The following is an 18,242-nucleotide window of genomic DNA, read 5'->3' on the forward strand; positions in this document are numbered from 1 at the left end:
CTACCTCCCCATCCATGTATTTTAAAATAAGTTTCCCATCTCTTTACTATCCTGTAATAAAAGTAATGCTTACTTGAGAACATTTCATGTAAACAACTCATTGAAAATGTAGATAACAATGATTTGAATAGCTTAGAACAGTAGTTCTCGAATTTAAAGTGCATGCAACTCCCTGAGGGCTTTGTAACACTGATTATTGGGCCCCCATTCCCAGAGAAGAGTGAGAACTGGCATTTCTAACAAGTTCCCAGGTAATGCTGCTGCTCTAGGGACCACACTCTGATAATCACTCCTTTAAAGAAATGCTGAAATCATGACAGAGCATTAATTTTAAATGATGCTAATGACATATGCATTTGCTTTTAATAAAAACAAAATATTGCAATAAATAAAATAAACTGGATATTAGATCTAAAATATTTAAAGGTTGAGAAGATGCCTGTGTCATATTTTTAATGAAATTTGGGTCTTCCCATTTTCCAGCACTATTGTATGTGGCATTTGAGAGGCCAAAGGAGTATACATTTTATTACAAAGAGAAGAATATAGCAAAAAATGAGAGGTATGATGATCAGTTGTTTTGTGAGCATAAAGTAATGCCTATTTTATTGGACTCTAAGCAAAGAGTATTTGAACGAGTATATTAAACCACACTCTGTGGTAAGCGTATGATGTGTGAGATCTTTTTTTAAGGTTCAGGATTGACGTCAGAAAAGCTCTTTTACATTGATCTGAGCTAATGATGCCCAAGTTGATTATTACTGTGCACATATCATTATAATTATACCTTCCTCTAAAGTTCATCTTTTTTTCTCCTTAAGTTAGTGGATATAAATGATGCTGGAATTAAAACTACTCCCATCAATAGTATGACCATTTGCCTGGATCAAGGTGAACTTAGAAATATTTTTCCCAGAAGATCACTAACTATGAAAAAGAAAAATTAAAATAGTGAAATGTCAGACTGAAGGCTCTTAGACATTATTCTTCTTACACTAGCTATAAGTGTTAATTAAAAGACTTCCTTGTGAATATTCATCAGATAATTGTTCTTATTTTGTAGCCAGTTGTATCAGAATTATAAAGTATTTCCTTTTCTCTTTTAGCTCTGTTGGCTTAGCGAAAGCAGCTCTGGAAGCAATTAATGGATTCAACCTCTTTGGCAACCAGGTAAAAAAAACCAGCAATAGCAACAACAACTTTGATTATTTTAGTGAATTACGTTTTTAATTAATTTGGCCATTCATTAACCAAATCACTCCTGATGATCAGAGAATGTCTGAAATTTATGTAGCAGCCCATGGTTGAGCAAACTTTCCTTTGAATGTGATTTGCCAGTTAAATTTTAGTTTTCTAACAGAAAAACTTTGCTTCCTTTAAGAGAAAAAATGTCTTGATAAAGAATTCTCATTTTCTTTGTCAGTAATTTTTCCCTCAAGTCTTTTGTTGAGCTTTCACAATTTTAAATATTCCTAACCTTATATGTCATATATTTTCCTTATTAGTGCTCATGTTGGTTTCAATTTAATGTATATCAACGTATATTTCATGTAGAAGGGAATTTGTATAATGTGTGCAGCCAAAGAATTGTATGTACTATGTACCTCAAATCTTGAATTTAAGAGTTTCAAGTTGGAGTATCATAGAACAACTGCCTTTCTTCCTCTCCTTACGTCCACAAACTCTCTTCTCTTCTCACTCTAACTTCCTTTTGGAGCACGGACTCTGGTTCCATCCATGACATGAAGAGTAGAGAATGACCATAGACATGAAAAGACTGGGAAGAGGAGAGCAGTACCTCATTTTGGGTGCCCAAGACTAAATTATCCACTTCACACTCTTCCTCCTCTCTCAAGACCTCTAACTGGAGAAATGGAGAGAAAAGAGCTCATGGGGATTTGGGGAGTATGAGCCTGTCAAAACTCATGGTTATTAATCTTATGCCTCTCCTGGAGATTCTTGGTGCCTCTGGCACTGATCTCTTGGCTTATATCAACGTTTCTCTCTCACTGGAAAAGTCAACATACTCATGAAAATCCTACATCTACCTTTCAGTACTTTTCATTTCCTTTTCACCGCTGCCTCACTCTCAATACATTTATTTAAATGTGCATGTATATGTGTATGTGTGAATGTGTGTGTGTGTGTGTATGTGTGTATGTAATTTACATGTATCAGAGAGAGAGGTAGGTAGGAAGGAAAAAAAGGAGTATGAGGGTGACATGGCGTAAAGGAATGGTGTTTTAATCATTATTTGCAATAGCTGAGATACAGAAACAATGTAAGTGTCCATTGATGGATGAATGGATAAAGAAAATGTGCTGCATATATGTGCAGTCATGCACTCTGTTGCGATGTTTTGATCAACAATGGACCATGTATATGATGATTGTCCCATAAGATTAGTAACACATGGCATAGGTGTGTAGTAGGCTGTACCATCTAGGTTTGTGTAAGTACACTCTATGATGTTCACACAATGACAAAATTGCCTAATAACGCATTTCTCAGAACATATCCCCACCATCAAGCTATGCATGACTGTACAATGGAGCATTATTTAGCCTTAAAAAAGAATGAAATCTTGACATTTATGACAACATGGGTGGACCTTGAGGGTATTATGCTAAGTGAAATAAGTCGGATAGAGAAAGACAAATACCATATGATCTCACTTACATGTGGAATCTAAAAAGACAAAACACCAAGCTCATCGATATAGGGAACAGATTGGTGGTTGCCAGAGGTGGGGGGTGGAGGATAGGGAAATAGGAAAAAGGGGTCAAAAGGTACAAACTTCCAGTTATAAAATAAATAAGTCATGGGGATGTAATATACAGCATGGTGACTATATTTAATAATACTGTGTTGCATATTTGAAAATCGCTAATAGAGTAGATCTTAAAAGTTCTCATCACAAGAAAAAAATTTTGTAACTATGTACAGTGACAGATGTTAACTGGACTTATTGTGGTGATCGTTTGGCAATGTACACAAATATCAAATCATTAATGTTACACACCTGAAACTAAAACTAATATACTGTTATATGTCAATTATACTTCAATTAAAAAAAGAAGAATGGCATTGTGTTCAGAGCCAAGACACCCACTGTATGCTCTGTACTCCCACCAATGAGTTCTATAACTTTGGCTAGTTATATACCTGTCTCGGCTTCCTCATCTAAAAAAATAGAGATAATGATGCTAGGACCTAACTCAGAAGGTTTTCACCCAAATAAGCTTAACATAGTGCTTGGCAAAGATTAAGCCCTCAATAAATGTTATTACTTGTTATTATTAACGAAGTACTAGTCATACTAAAGAAGGGAAATGAAGAGATTGGACTGAAAAACCTCTAGAGTATCTCAAGGGGACTGAGAGGAGTCACGGACCAAATCAGTAGTGTTACAGCAGCAGTCTGGAAAGATGCAGGTCTTGTCCTTCTGCCTTCCGTGGCACACCATATAGTGAGCTGAGTGGAGTTTCGTGTCTAGGTTAGATGTTATAAAGTAGTGGTCAGCTCTTTTTTGCAGTTGTGCCCTCTGCTCAAATGTACCTGAGTCTTAGTGTGCATACATATCTACTATGCACTCCCTCCGCATACATATATGCCCACACATATATATGGTACCTTTCCTAACTACCCATCTTTCAGGGCTCTGTCTTCAGCTTGCTTTTCCTGGGAAGCTTTCATAGACCTCTTAGCCATAACTCTAAAAGCACTGAATTGCTTTACTGTGCTTTCTGATTCTGAGTTATAAATATACTGCTGGAATTGTTCCTTCGTGATTTCTCAGTCTTGGCTGCACATTGGAAGCATTTGCAGTACTGATAGCTGGGCTCTACCCATATAGATTCTGATTTAATTGGTCTAGGGGGAGGCCTTAGCCTTGAGATTTTTCCAGACTGCCCAGGAAGTGTAATGTTCAGGTTGAGACAAGGATGAGAACAACTGCTCTAAGCAGAGTTAATATTGACTTTGGTTAGCTCATATCCATTTCCAGCAGAGCTATGTACCAAATGTTTGCTGAGTTGACTATTCCTTGAGTATTTCAGATAGAAATATGGACAAATAATGTCTTAGTCCTTTAGCCACACGGGTGTCACATCTTGCAAGTAGAGCCTCTCCATTTTCCCTTTTTTTGGATAATGTCAAGAGTATCCTAGTTTTACCAGTTCCCTTTGATCTTTGTTTCTGATGTGGAGAATTACAGAAACCTGACTTTGAAAATGTTAAAATTCCCATCTCTACAGCAGTTAAATTAAAAATGTACCTGCTAAACAGCACATTTACAAGTGCATATGATCATTTTAGTGTTTAATCATTTTATTATATTGCTCTATGTACTTCAGTGGGCTGTGGTCTCACTAAAAGTCAGTGGCTTGGAAAAGAACTGATATAACAAGGAAATGTTTTTATTCAAATGAAAACCCAAAGAAACCTCCTGAAGATTTGAGGGATTTTAGGTCAGATGAGTATTCTGTTATTTCTGAAGACTGTTGATAGAGTGTTTCAGAAGACCCGATCATGTATCTTTAACTAAATTAATCTAGAGCTTTGACAAAGTACATCTCCTGTTGGTGGCAACTCAAAGAGTCTTAGATCTTTGGAGCTGGAAGGGCCCTTCTCTCAAAATGAGTGGTCACGGAGTTGAGGTGTCTTTTCACAGGTCATGCAACAAGGAGGCAGAACAAGAATTAAATCAAAGCCACTTGGTAATGAATGTGGAATATCAACAGTCAATACAGGAAATCTTAGATCTTGAATGAATTCTACCTTTAGAACTGTGCATTTTCTGTGAAAATTTTTAAGCCATTTTCTTCTTTTTTTAAAACAACGTAATGATTTGATATTTGTATATATTACGAAATGATCAACACAATAAGTCTAGTTAACATCCAACACCACAAATAGTTACAAATTTATTTTTCTTGTGATGAGAACTTTTGTTAAGTTCTTTTTTAAAATTTATTTATTAATTTTGAAGAAGATTAGCCCTGAGCTAACATTTGCTGCCAATCCTCCTCTTTTTGCTGAGGAAGATTGTCCCTGAGCTCACATCCGTGCATATCTTCCTCTATTTTGTGTGAGATGGTGCATAGGTCCACGTTGGGGATCCAAACCAGTGAACCCCAGGCCGCTGAAGTGCAGCGTGCGAGCTTAACCACTATGCCACTTGGCGGGCCCCTGTGATGAGAACTTTTAAGATATACTCTCTTAGCAACTTTCAAATATACAATATGATACTGTTAACTGTAGTCACCTTGCTGAATATCATATCCCCGTGACTTATTTCTTTCCTAACTGGAAGTTTGTACCTTTTGACCACACCATTTTCTTTTTAATTGCTGAACTTCTGAAGGAGGTATCCACTTGACCAACAGCCTGAAAGGCTTACCTTTTGTCGTTTTTGTGCTTCAGTGTATGAGATAAGACAAATGTTAATTTTTATTTTTATGGAAAATTGTTGGGTTTATAAGCCTTTAGCTTTGATAATGATTATGTGTTCCTACACTTCCTTTCTTCTTTTTTTTTAAATATCAGACTTGCCTTATTATTCAAGGGAAAAACCTTGTCATTTAAATCTTTGCTTTGAAACCAACTTATTTTTCACAAGTTATTTTCTTTGGCAGAAAATATCTAAGAAGAAAATGTGATAAAATAGCCTGATTTCTTCAGCAATGTCTATAATAAAGGCTAATTTGGAGCATTTAGAAACATACTCATATAATCCTCGATATGAGAATCACATATTTCATCATGGTTTCAAATATATTCTCTATAAATATAGTGACATGTATCAATGTTATTTAAGTGATATTTGACAATATTTAAATAATATTTAAATAAATTATACTTTACACTCAGCAAATGTCATAGACATGCTCAGCAACAGTTTTGTGGTTCTTGGGTGTGAGTCTCAGCTCTGCTCTTCTGAAATCCTGAGAATTACCACTCAGGTTCATCTCTCTGTGTAGTTTGAAAGTTCCTTTAACAGTACTCCAGTAGGATTTTCTGTAGAGAAGAGAAGCATGGCTTGTGAGAGGGGCTGCTGGAAGCTACTGTTGGGTCAGTAAGTAAAAGTTGACTATTTACGTGCCCATTGCTACCACAGCCATGGTGCAGAGGGATAATTCCCATCAGTAAATATCCTTTCTTTAAGAATACTGCTCTCCAGGTTCTGCCGCAGAGCTAAAGAACAGCTTAATGCTGAACTGGGGAAGAAAGTCTCCTGATCATAGTTTTGTGGTATGATTTTGCTTTCAGAAGAATAGAAAAGATCGTATATGGTAGATAAACTGACTAGTTTCATCTTGTTTTATTCTTTGATGCTAGAAGGCAGCAAGCCCATTAGCTCAGTTTCAGAAAAGTGATTAATGGGGAAAAGAAAGGCCCAGACAATGGTTCAAATCATTTCACTTTGAATTGAGACTAAAGAGATCAGCAGTGTCTTATGGTCATAGAAATCACCCTTGGCCTTAGGTACCATCTCAAAAGTGTTTGTTGTGGTTATGGAAACTGGGGTAGATGGTTCAGTGCAGCTTTTCCCCACCATAGGAATGCAAGGCCCCATGACAGTGGTCAGGTTGAATCATCTTCTAGTGTGTTTACTCGAAAATAGTCATAGTAACTCAGTTTGGGAGTAAAATTTGAGCTGGCAGTCTTAAAGTATGCTCTTTAGGTGGACTCAGGATATTATGGTAGAGTTGTGATGATTTCAGGAAATGGAAGATGAAAATAAAATATACAGAGTTAATCAGATACTCTGGAGTGATGTATACATATGAAACATCCTTTGATATGCCTGTCTTTAATTGGAGAAATCACAATACTGACAAATGAGCTGAGGCCAGAATCTAAAAGGTAATGACTAGAGAAATTGCTCATGTTATGCAAAGCGTTCGAAGCAATGCAGATATATCTAACTTCCTTTGAAATTTGCAGGCCTAAAATTAATGTCTGATGATTTGAAGCTGGTGATAATTAATTCCATATGTAGGTTCTCTTTGATGACTTTTTTAAAAATTTGCTTATGAATAGGAATAAGTGCCCATGGCCTTGGGTGAATTTTATCTTCCTGCGAATCTGGGCCATATGCCTAATGCATGGTGTATATATATATTTCGCATGTGTGAGGAAGATTGGCCCTGAGCTAACATCTGTTGCCAATCTTCCTCTATTTATGTGGGATGCTGCCATGGTGTGACTTGACGAGCGGTGCTAGGTCCGCATCTAGGACCACCAAAGCAGAGTACACGAAGTTAACTACTACGCCACCGGGCGACCCCAAGCATGGGATATTTTTTTAAGAGCACAGGCTCACAATGTAAGTTAACTAGCCTTTGCTCTCTGTTAAAATACAGTAATATTATGAGATTATTTTTCCCTTTGCACATATTTCTTAGAGGCTGACAGAGGAAGAACCTGAACTAATACTTTCATGAATTTAGATAATAAAACCATTCATTTGTGGCCAGAAAATGGAAGTTGGCTTGTTTATATTAAATAATGGTAAGAATTGCCAAATTTGCTGTTTCACTTCATTATTTATAAATTACCCTACTTAGATTATATCTTTTGAAAATTCAATTCAAGGCAGACTGATTTGGCATGCAATTAACTTTACTAATTATCAGCCTAAGGATAAATTATAAGTCTGTTATTTTGTGTATTCACAGGCTCCCAACATCTTGTACCTATTCATTTTTCTGCTCTTTGTTCCGACTACTCTACCTACTCCCCTTTCCCCAAAAATTCAGATCCCTGGCTCTGATCCTCACCTTCTGAAGTATCCCAGGTTCCTATTTTGTTTTTTTCATGATCGTTATTATTCTCTCATCTAAGCCACTCACTTGGTACATAATCATGTTTGTTGGTACATAGTCATGTATTGCCGTGTGCAGTCTTTTTGTGTTGTTTAATAGTCATCTGGTTAGGACTATATCGCCTAGGTCAGCTCCTTGAGAGCAGAGGTCAAGTTCTGTCTTGTTTTCCTCAAAGCAGAGAACACATTACTCTGACACTGGCAGATACTGCATGAAGCTTTGTTGAGTTCAATTTTGTGAGTTGAGATGAGAAGTAGGAAATTTCAAATAATAGAAAGGACAGTTTAGCATTAGTCTGGTTGTTAAGAGACAGCCTCATTCCTTGTTCATTTATTAATTTACTTGTCAGAGTTAAAAGAGATTTAAGAGATGACATTATGAATGAGAAATCCTTCTATTTTATGAGCTAATACTCATGTATGAACATGAGTTATCAGGAAAAATGTACATATCATGAGTCTGATATTTGGATCTAGGGTCTAGTACTACTAGACTTTGAACTTCAGTCTAGGTGATTGGGTGATTCAAGGTATTTTAGTTTCAGAGCGAATGCATCTTTGAAGTTGGTGAAAATTGGGATAATAGTTCTCTTCTTCCTTTCCTCTTGTCTTTTTCTCAGTATTCTCTTGTAATGGAAGTAGCCTTTGTATTCCAATTTCATTCTCTGTTTTCAAAATATTTAGCTCCCCAATAAAAGAACAAAGACATGTTTACTTAGGACTATGCTCTTGAATATGGAATGCACTAATGGCTAAATAGTAAATTGTTTTCGACTTGGTTAGCAATCCAATTGACATTTTTTGTTATACTTATTTTTCTGTTCAAGTTTTTGACTGTTACTTGAAAAATATTTTTTATTGTGGGAAATTGTATAACTAAATGGTTAAGGTGTGGGCTTCTGTGTTAGACACTTGATTTTGAACCCATGCTCTGTAAACTAAGATTTAGCATCCTTTTCAGTACAATGGGGTATTAATAATCTACATATTGGGGTTAAATGAGATAACTCATGTGGAGCATAAAACACAGTACCTAACACATGGTGAATATTAGCTAATGTTATTTGCGTTTTTATTATTTGAGATTCTCCTATCTCCATGTTTTAATCAAGTAGTTTTTATATCTATAATTCTAGATTGTATCTAAATTTGCTTAGTTTGATCATATAATCAACCTTCTTTATCAGGACTGTACAGTTCAGATTTTGTGAATTCAAATTAGTTCTTTATTCCTTGTCAAAAATGTAAGTAAGCGATTTGTATTTTTATTAACATAAATATCCTTAATTGATTAGTTATAATCAATACATTTTGATTTATAAGAAAACTAAGAAATAGGAAAAATGTAAAAATAGCATTTTTTATGATTATAAAATTAATATTTATTGTAAGAAATTTGATACTGAAAGTATAAAAAATTAAAATCTTCTGTAATGCCGCTCTCAAATGCAACCATTGTTTGTAGTTTTGTGTAATTTCTTACAGTCAAAATGCCCAATATTCTACAAGTCCTTTTTTCTTAATTTTGGAAATATTTTTCTCTTTCTCATTCCAGGGCTGTTCTTGGTCGGTTATATTTGTGGATCTCGATGCTCATAATCGCAATAGGCAAACTTTGTGCTCACTGTTACCCAGAGAATCAAGATCTCATGTGAGATATTTTTATAATAAATTAATATGAGCTATCATTTATGATTGTTACGTAATTTTGTTTACTTTTCTAAGAACGTGCTCTAAAATGTTAGAGGTTGCCAGAAGAGATGAGAACAGAGAACAGATGTTGCCACTCACTCCCCTGGTCTGTGGATGTCTTGTTCAGGATGTGAGCGGAACTGTGGACAAAGCTGCTTTGTTCTTTGAGTCTTTGGTAGAACAATGGAAAGATAGATGTATATTTTTTAGGAGGAATAGCAACATTATACCAAAATGAATTATTTTGTCATAGAATATTAGAAAAATATTTTTCATAATTTGTATTTCTTTTGAATAAAAATACTTTTCATGCTTCTTTTCTCTCATTTGAGTCACCATTTTTTTTTTGTCAGATAAACTTTTATATGGCTATAGTTCTCAATTGCAGATTTTTCTAGTGGTTACATGTGGCTCTATTCTTAGAAAACACCCAAAATGGAATAATTTAATTATTTTAAGATAAGTATTTTATAGAAGTTATGTGAGATTATGATAAAAGAAAAACAAAATCCACAAATGACCAAATAATAATAATATAATATCCACTCATTCCACTACTCAGTTATAATCTTAGGGTGACAACATTTGTGTTTATATGTTTGTATATATTTTTATATATGTATATAGGATTTTAATTTTGTAAAACTGGGAGAATATTATTCATAATGTTTGATAACCTGGTTCTGTGAGTGGATGTTTCCATATCAATAAATGTTTCTTCAGTATGTAGTTTCTTCTACAACTTTAATGGCTGCTAATTTACTCAGCTAATTATTAGACATTTAGATTGTTTTGTGTTTTCCACTATTATGAACAAATTGTTATGATAAACTAAGTTGTAATGACTAATTATTGGTGTTAAATTTTTACACTCTGCCTTAATTAATATCTTAAAGTTTGAGTTCAGTGTTGAACTTTGAAAATACTCCTTATTGCTGAATAAAGTTTTATCCTCTCTGTGAGGTTTTACCATATAAACGTCTATCTGTGCTTTGCTGCACAGCGATCTCTCCATCAGTTAGTGACTTTTATTGACTCATTTATTACTTATTTACTTATTTATTCCTTGTTTATTGACTTATTTTTATTGGCTTTTCATCTCCATGATTCTCCTTGGGCTGTGTTGATCATATCACTACAGGCACTTACAGTTCCTTCGTTTTTTTATTGCCACCAGAACACAGATGCTGCCCTGCTCCCCTGCATCAGTTATCCTGCATTTGCCCTGGATGATGAAGTTCTCTTTAGCCAGACACTTGATAAAGTGGTTAGAAAATTAAAAGGAAAATACGGATTTAAGCGTTTCTTGAGAGATGGCTATAGAACATCATTGGAAGATCCCAACAGACGCTACTACAAACCAGCTGAAATTAAGGTATCAAAAAATATTCCATATCACATAGCATAAGAGAGTGATCAAAAGGACCGATTTGGGAGACTGACTTCTTGGGTTTGAATTCTGGCTCTGCTACTTATTAGCTGTCTGGACTTGGGCGAGTTAATTAACCTCTGTGTTTAATATTCTTCATTGGTAAAGTAATAGTACCTACTATTATTGGTCCTATTACTGAGGTTCTTGTGAGGATTAAATGAGTTAATATATAAGAGTGCTTACATCGCTCCAAGCACATCATAAGCACTTGATAAGTGTTAGCTCTTACTTCTAGTGAAGCCCATTTGCTCGTGTGGGGCTGTGTTTATTCATCAGGTGAATGATTCTTCCTTTGCACTTTCAGTACTCTGCCTGCCTGTCTCGTACCATTTGTCTCATATAAGAGAAAATATCTATTTGTGATCCAGCTTTCAATCTATTAAGCAAATGCTCTTTTTTGCTGTTTCGCTTAGACACTTCCCTTTGAAATACAGTCCTCTAAATAATTAGTTTCAAAATATTTTATATTTCAAACACACATACATACCCTATATCTAGGTTTATATCTGTTTTTTTTTAACTTTTTATTAAAATTATGATAGTTTACAACCTTGTGAAATTTCACTTGTGCATTATTGTTAGTTATGTTGTAGGTGCACCACTTCACCCTTTGTGCCCTCCCCCCACCCCTCCTTTCCCCTGGTAACCACCAATCAGTTTTCTTTGTCTATATGTTTAACTTCCACCTGTGAGTGGAGTCATACAGAGTTCGTCTTTCTCTATCTAGCTTATTTCACTTAACATAATACCCTCAAGGTCCATCCATGTTGTTGTGAATGGGACGATTTTGTTCATTTTTACAGCTGAGTAGTATTCCATTGTATATAGATACCACATCTTCTTTATCCAATCATCTGTTGATGGGCACTTAGGTTGCTGCCATGTCTTAGCTATTGTAAATAATGCTGCGATGAACATAGGGGTGCTTGGGACTTTTGGAATTGCTGATTTCAAGTTCTTTGGATAGATACCCAGTAGTGAGAAGGCTGGGTCATATGGTATTTCTATTTTTAATTTTTTGAGGAATCTCCATATTGTTTTCCATAGTGGCTGCACCAGTTTGCATTCCCACCAACAGTGTATGAGGGTTCCTTTCTCTCCACAACCTCTCCAACATTTGTCACTTTTTGTTTTGGTTACTTTTGCCATTCTAACAGATGTAAGGTGATATCTTAGTATAGTTTTGATTTGCATTTCCCTGATGATTAGTGATGATGAGCATCTTTACATGTGTCTATTGGCCATCTGTATATCTTCTTTGGAGAAATGTCTATTCATGTCCCCTGCCCATTTTTCGATTGAGTTGTTTGAGTTTTTGTTGTTGAGCTATGTGAGTTCTTTATATATTATGGAGATTAATCCTTTGTCAGATATATAAGTAGTAAATATTTTTTCCGAACTAGTGGGTTGTTTTTTTTTTTCAATCCTCTTTTCCCTTGCCTTGAAGAAGCTCTTTAGTCTGATGAAGTCCCATTTGTTTATTCTTTCTATTGTTTCCCTCATCTGAGGAGTTATTATGTCCAAAAAGATCCTTTTGATACTGGTGTCAATGAGTGGAGTGTCTCTATTCTCTTCTCGAAGACTTATTGTTTCAGGCCTGATCTTTAGGTCTTTGATCCATTTTGAGTTTATTTTGGTGAATGGTGAGAAAGAATGGTCAATTTTCATTCTTTTACATGTGGCTGTCCAGTTTTCCCAGCACCATTTGTTGAAGAGACTTTGTTTTTTCCATTGTAGGCCCTCAGCCCCTTTGTCTAAGATTAGCTGTCCATAGATGTGTGGTTTAATTTCTGGGCTTTCAATTCTGTTCCATTGATCTGTGCACCTGTTTTTGTCCCAGTACCATCCAGTTTGGATTACTGTAGCTTTGTAGTATGCTTTGAAGTCTGGGATTGTGATGCCTCCAGCTGTGTTCTTTTTTCTCAGGATTGCGTTAGAGATTTGGGGTCTTTTGTTGCCCCATATGAATTTTAGGATTCCTTGTTCTATTTCTGTAAAGAATGTCATTGGGATTCTGACTGGGATAGTGTTGAATCTGTAGATTGCTTTAGGTAGTATGGACATTTTAACTATGTTTGTTCTTCCAATCCATGTGCATGGAATGTCTTTCCATCTCTTTATGTCATCATTAGTTTCTTTCAGGAAAGTCTTGTAGTTTCCGATGTATAGGTCTTTCACTTCCTTGGTTAAGTTTACCCCAAGGTATTTTATTCTTTTTGTTGCGATTGTGAATGGGATTGAGTTCTTGAGTTCTTTTTCTGTTAGTTCGTTGTTAGAGTGTAGAAATGCTACTGATTTATGTACGTTAATTTTATACCCTGCAACTTTGCGGTAGCTGTTGATTATTTCTAATAGTTTTCCAATGGATTCTTTGGGGTTTTCCATATATAAGATCATGTCGTCTGCAAACAATGAGGGTTTCACTTCTTCATTACTTATGTGGATTCCTTTTATTTCTTTTTCCTGCTGAATTGCTCTGGCCAAAACCTCCACCACTATGTTGAATAAGAGTGGTGAGAGTGGACACCCTTGTCTTGTTCCTGTTCTCAGAGGGATTGCTTTCAGTTTTTGTCCATTGAGTATGATGTTGGCTGTGGGTTTGTCATATATGGCCTTTAATATGTTGAGGTACTTTCCTTCTGTTCCCATTTTATTGAGGGTTTTTATCATAAAAGGATGTTGGATCTTGTCTAATGCTTTCTCTGCATCTATTGAGATGATCATGTGGTTTTTGTTTCTCATTTTGTTAATGTAGTGTATCACATGGATTGACTTGCAGATGTTGAACCATTCCTGTGTCCCTGGTATAAATCCCACTTGATCATGGTGTATAAGCTTTTTAATGTATTGCTGTATTTGGTTTGCCAAAATTTTGTTGAGGATTTTTGCATCTATGTTCATCAGTGATATTGGCCTGTAGTTTTCCTTCTTTGTGTTGTCCTTCTCAGTTTTGAGGATCAGGGTGATGTTAGCTTCATAGAATGTGTTAAGGAGTGCTCCATCTTCCTCAATTTTCTGGAATAGTCTGAGAAGGATAGGTATTAAATCTGCTTTGAATGTTTGGTAGAATTTTCCAGAGAAGCCTTCTGATCCTGGACTTTTATTTTGGGGGAGGTTTTTGATTACTGTTTCAATTTCTTTTCTTCTGATTGGTCTATTCAGATTCTCTCTTTCTTCCTGCTTCAGTTTTGGGAGGTTGTAAGAGTCTAAGAATTTATCCATTTCTTCTAGGTTGTCCAATATGTTGGCATATAGTTTTTCATAGTATTCTCTTATGATCTTTTGTATTTCTGTGGTATCCATTGTGATTTCTCCTCTCTCATTTCTAATTTTATTTATTTGAGTCTTCTCTCTTTTTTTCTTAGTGAGCCTTGCTAAGGGTTTGTCAATTTTGTGTATTTTTTCAAACAACCAACTCTTTGTTTCATTGATCCTTTCTGCTGGTTTTTTTGTTTCAATTTCATTTGTTTCTGCCCTAATTTTTATTACTTCCCTCCTCCTACTGATTTTGGGTTTTTTTTTTGTTCTTCTTTTTCTAATTCTGTTAGGTGTCATTTGAGATTGCTTATCTGAGTTTTTTTTGTTTATTTAGGTTAGCCTATATTGCAATGAATTTCCCTCTTAGGACTGCTTTTGTTGCATCCCAAATGAGTTGATATGGCATATTTTCATTTCCATTTTTCTCCAGGTAATATTTGATTTCTTCTTTAATTTATTCAATAATCCATTGTTTGTTCAGTAGCATGTTGGTTAGTCTCCACATTTTTGCCCCTTTCCCAGCTTTATTCTTTATTCTTGTAGTTGATTTCTAGTCTTATAGCATTATGATTGGAAAAGATGCTTGCTATTATTTCAACCCTCTTGAATTTGTTGAGGCTTGCTTTGTTTCCCAAGATATGGTCTATCCTTGAGGATGTTCCATGTGCACTTGAGAAGAATGTGTAACCTGCTGTTTTTGGATGGAGTGTTCTATATATATATCTATTAAGTCCATCTGGTCTAATTTTTCATTTAATTCCTATAATTCTTGTTGACTTTCTGGATGATCTATCCATTGGTGTTAATGAGGTGTTGAGGTGGAGTGTCCCTTTTATCATTATAAAGTCCCCCTCTTTGTCTCTCTTTATCTGTTTTGCTTTGAAGTCTACTTTGTCTGATTTAAGTATGGCGACACCTGCTTTCTTATGTTCATTATTAGCTTGGAGTATCGTCTTCTATCCCTTCATTGTGAGTCTGTGTTTGTCTTTGGGGATGAGATGTGTTTTCTGGAGGCAGCGTATTGTTGGGTCCTGTTCTTTAATCCATCCTGCCACTCTGTGTGCTTTGATTGGAGAGTTCAATCCACTTACATTTAGAGTGATTATTGAAATGTGGGGGCCTAACGCTGCCATTTTATCACTTGTCTTCCGGTTCTCTTGCATTTCCTTTTTTTCTCCTCCTATGATTTTTGGACTGCCAATTTAGGTAGGTAGATTTCTATATTGGCTTTCTTCTTATTTGTTATTTGTGTCTTTATTCTTGTTATCTGTTTAGTGGTTACCATGTGGTTTGTATAAAACGTCTCATAGATGAGATAGTCCATTTTCTGATGGCCTCGTATTTCCCTAGATTAACCCGTTCCATCCCTTGCCTCTTCCCCTTCTAGGTTGTTATTGTCAGATTTTTTTTTTCTTCCTTCTAGTGTTGTGAGTTTGTGGTTAGAATGACAGGTTTATATTTATTCTTGGTGTTTCCCTTCCTTTTATCTTTAATGTTATACTTAGCCTTTGCTAACCTGTTCTGATGGAGAGCTGCAGTTTTCTGATTTTGTCTTTCCACTTATCTCCCTAGCTCTGGGTTTTGTAACCCCTCTCCTTTTATTGATTTTTCAGGTATGAGGGTCTTCCTGAGCATTTCTTGTAGGGAATCTCTTGTGGCAATGAACTCCCTTAACTTTTGTTTATCTGGGACAGTTTTTATTTCTCCATCATATTTGAAGGATATTTTCGCTGGATAGAGTATTCTTGGCTGCACGTTTTTCTCCTTCAGAGTTTTGAATATAACATTCCACTCTCTTCTAGCCGGTAAGGTATCTGCTGAGAAATCTGGTGACATCATTATGGAGCTTCCTTTGTAGGTTATTTTCTTCTGCCTTGCTACCCTTATTTTCTCTTTGTCATTGACTTTTGCAAGCTTCACTACTATATACCTTGGGGTTGGTCTTTTTACATTGACAAAGCTTGGAGATATCTTAGCTTCTGTCACATGTAGTTCTGTCTCTCTCCCCAGGTTTGGGAAGTTCTCAGCCATTATTTCTTTGAACAGGCTTTCTGCCCCCTTCTCCTTCTCTTCTCCCCATGGGATAACTATAATCTTTATGTTGCATTTCCTAATTGAGTCGGATATTCCTTGGAGAGTTTCTTCATTTCTTTTTATTCGTAGTTCTCTCTCCTCCTCCATCTGCAGCATTTCTATATTCTTATCCTCCAAATTGCTAATTTTTTCTTCCATAGTATCTACCCTACTGTTCAGAGAGTCCAGATTTTTCTTAATCTCCTCCATTGTGTTCTTCATTTCCAATATTTCTTTTTAGTTATTCTCTATACTATCAAGATCTCTTGTGACATAGCTTCTGAACTGGTTGAGTTGTGTATTTGTATTCTTTTTTAACTCACTGAGTTTTTAATGATGGCCATTTTGAATTCATTGTTGTTTAGGTTATGGATTTCAGTGTCTTTGGGATTGTTTGCTGGGTACTTGTCATTTTCCTTCTGTTCTGGAGATTTAATATATTTTTTCATACTGCTGGATGGCGTTGATTTGTGTCTCCGCATAGAGATAGAGTTTAGTTACTGCTTCCCCTTGCTTCTACTTGAGTGGAAGGGCTGCACCTTCTAATTGCTGACCGGACCTGGGCCCCTCCTTGTGGTCACAGTGGCCCTGTGGGGTCTCTCATCAGCTGTGGGGACAGTCGCAGGGGAGCCTCAGTTTGTTGGTGCCTCCTGTCACAGACCACCTAGATGTGCTACCTCCTTAGGGTCTGCAGCGGTGTTATGGGCTTTCACAGTGGCCGGGAGCAGGTTCAGCTAGACTCGCAGCTCTGTCACAATCAGGGCCTGCAAGATCTCACTTGTCCCCTATGGGCCACAGCAGAGCTATGGGTATCTACTGCAGTCTGTGGTTAGCTCACCCAGCTGTGCTACTTCTGCCTCAGGGCCTTCCAGCCTTGTGATTGCCAGGTGGGGCCTTTCCACTAACGCTGCACAGAGGCTTTCACTGCAGCTTCTATGGGACTGTGGATTTTCACCCTGTACCACGGAGCAGGCTCGCTGGGGCTCCAACTTGCTGCTGCCCACTCACATGGTCTCTCTGGGTCTCCCTTGTCCCCTCTGAGCCACAGCAGGAGTTTGTGTGTTAGATGCAGCCGCCAGGTTTCTGTGCTGGGCAGGGCTTCTCCTGTCCCGGGCCTTCCCAGTGTTCTGAATGCTGAGCAGGGCCTCTCTGCTAATGTCGAGTAGATGCTTTCCCTGCGGCTGCTGTGGGACCGTGGATTTTCCCACTGGGCTAAGGGGCAATCGTGGGGGGCTTAGGTAGGTCTGTAGTCACCTGTTTCCACCATTGCTTCTCCGATGCATGCACACGCCTGCCCTTGGTGCCGTGGCAATGCTATGAGCATGTCCGCTGGTAGAAAGTTGCTTGCAGTTACTATGCTGTCTGGGGGTCGGAGAGTTTTCACCTATCTCCACGTCCTCCTGGGGGGAAGTCCGTCCACCTTCCCATGTATAGCAGCACAGGTCACTCAGGCGTCCTGAGATGCTCTGTGGATATCCTTTGTTGACCGATGAATGTTTGTAGTTCGAAAGGGGAGAGACAGAGAAAACTGATCACTCTGCCATGTTGCTGACATCACTCTATATCTGATGTTTTTAAGCTATCGAAAAAACGATAACACTCCCCAAAAAAGGTAAGCATCCATCCACATTGCTGAAGATTTTGCTTTAGTGGGGTAGATTGAAAATTTATTTTTGTAATCTATGTTATAATTTTGACTCACTCACTGTAGATAGGTTGAATCCCATGAATCTATGTATAAAAAATGTCTAGGCAACATTGTACCTTGTTATTTGTTTGACAATTAAATACTCCTTTAAAATTTAATATACACTTACTTTTCCAGGACAATGAGACATGCTATTTATCATTTTATTTAATTTGACAACTGACTATCATTTCAGAGCATTAGGAGCCATTTTATTATGGGCATCTTTGAAACTTTATAACAGTCTCTTAGATTGGGCCAAAAGATCCATT

The 18,242-nt window shown here is 36.7% G+C and overlaps 1 protein-coding gene across 37 annotated transcripts in view; it reads left to right on the plus strand.

The window, feature by feature from the left end:
* Positions 1–18,242, plus strand: part of PHKB (phosphorylase kinase regulatory subunit beta) — a 218,466-nt gene that overhangs the window by 76,271 nt on the left and 123,953 nt on the right. For all 37 annotated transcript variants that reach the window (XM_070613575.1, XM_070613562.1, XM_070613560.1 and 34 more), the window contains 3 exons: positions 1,107–1,170; positions 9,384–9,479; positions 10,698–10,895. In XM_070613575.1, coding sequence (XP_070469676.1) covers positions 1,107–1,170; positions 9,384–9,479; positions 10,698–10,895 — 358 coding nt within the window. The remainder of the gene's footprint in view (positions 1–1,106; positions 1,171–9,383; positions 9,480–10,697; positions 10,896–18,242) is intronic.

This window comes from Equus przewalskii, chromosome 3, assembly GCF_037783145.1.
Source record: "Equus przewalskii isolate Varuska chromosome 3, EquPr2, whole genome shotgun sequence".
Classification (NCBI taxonomy): domain Eukaryota; kingdom Metazoa; phylum Chordata; class Mammalia; order Perissodactyla; family Equidae; genus Equus; species Equus przewalskii.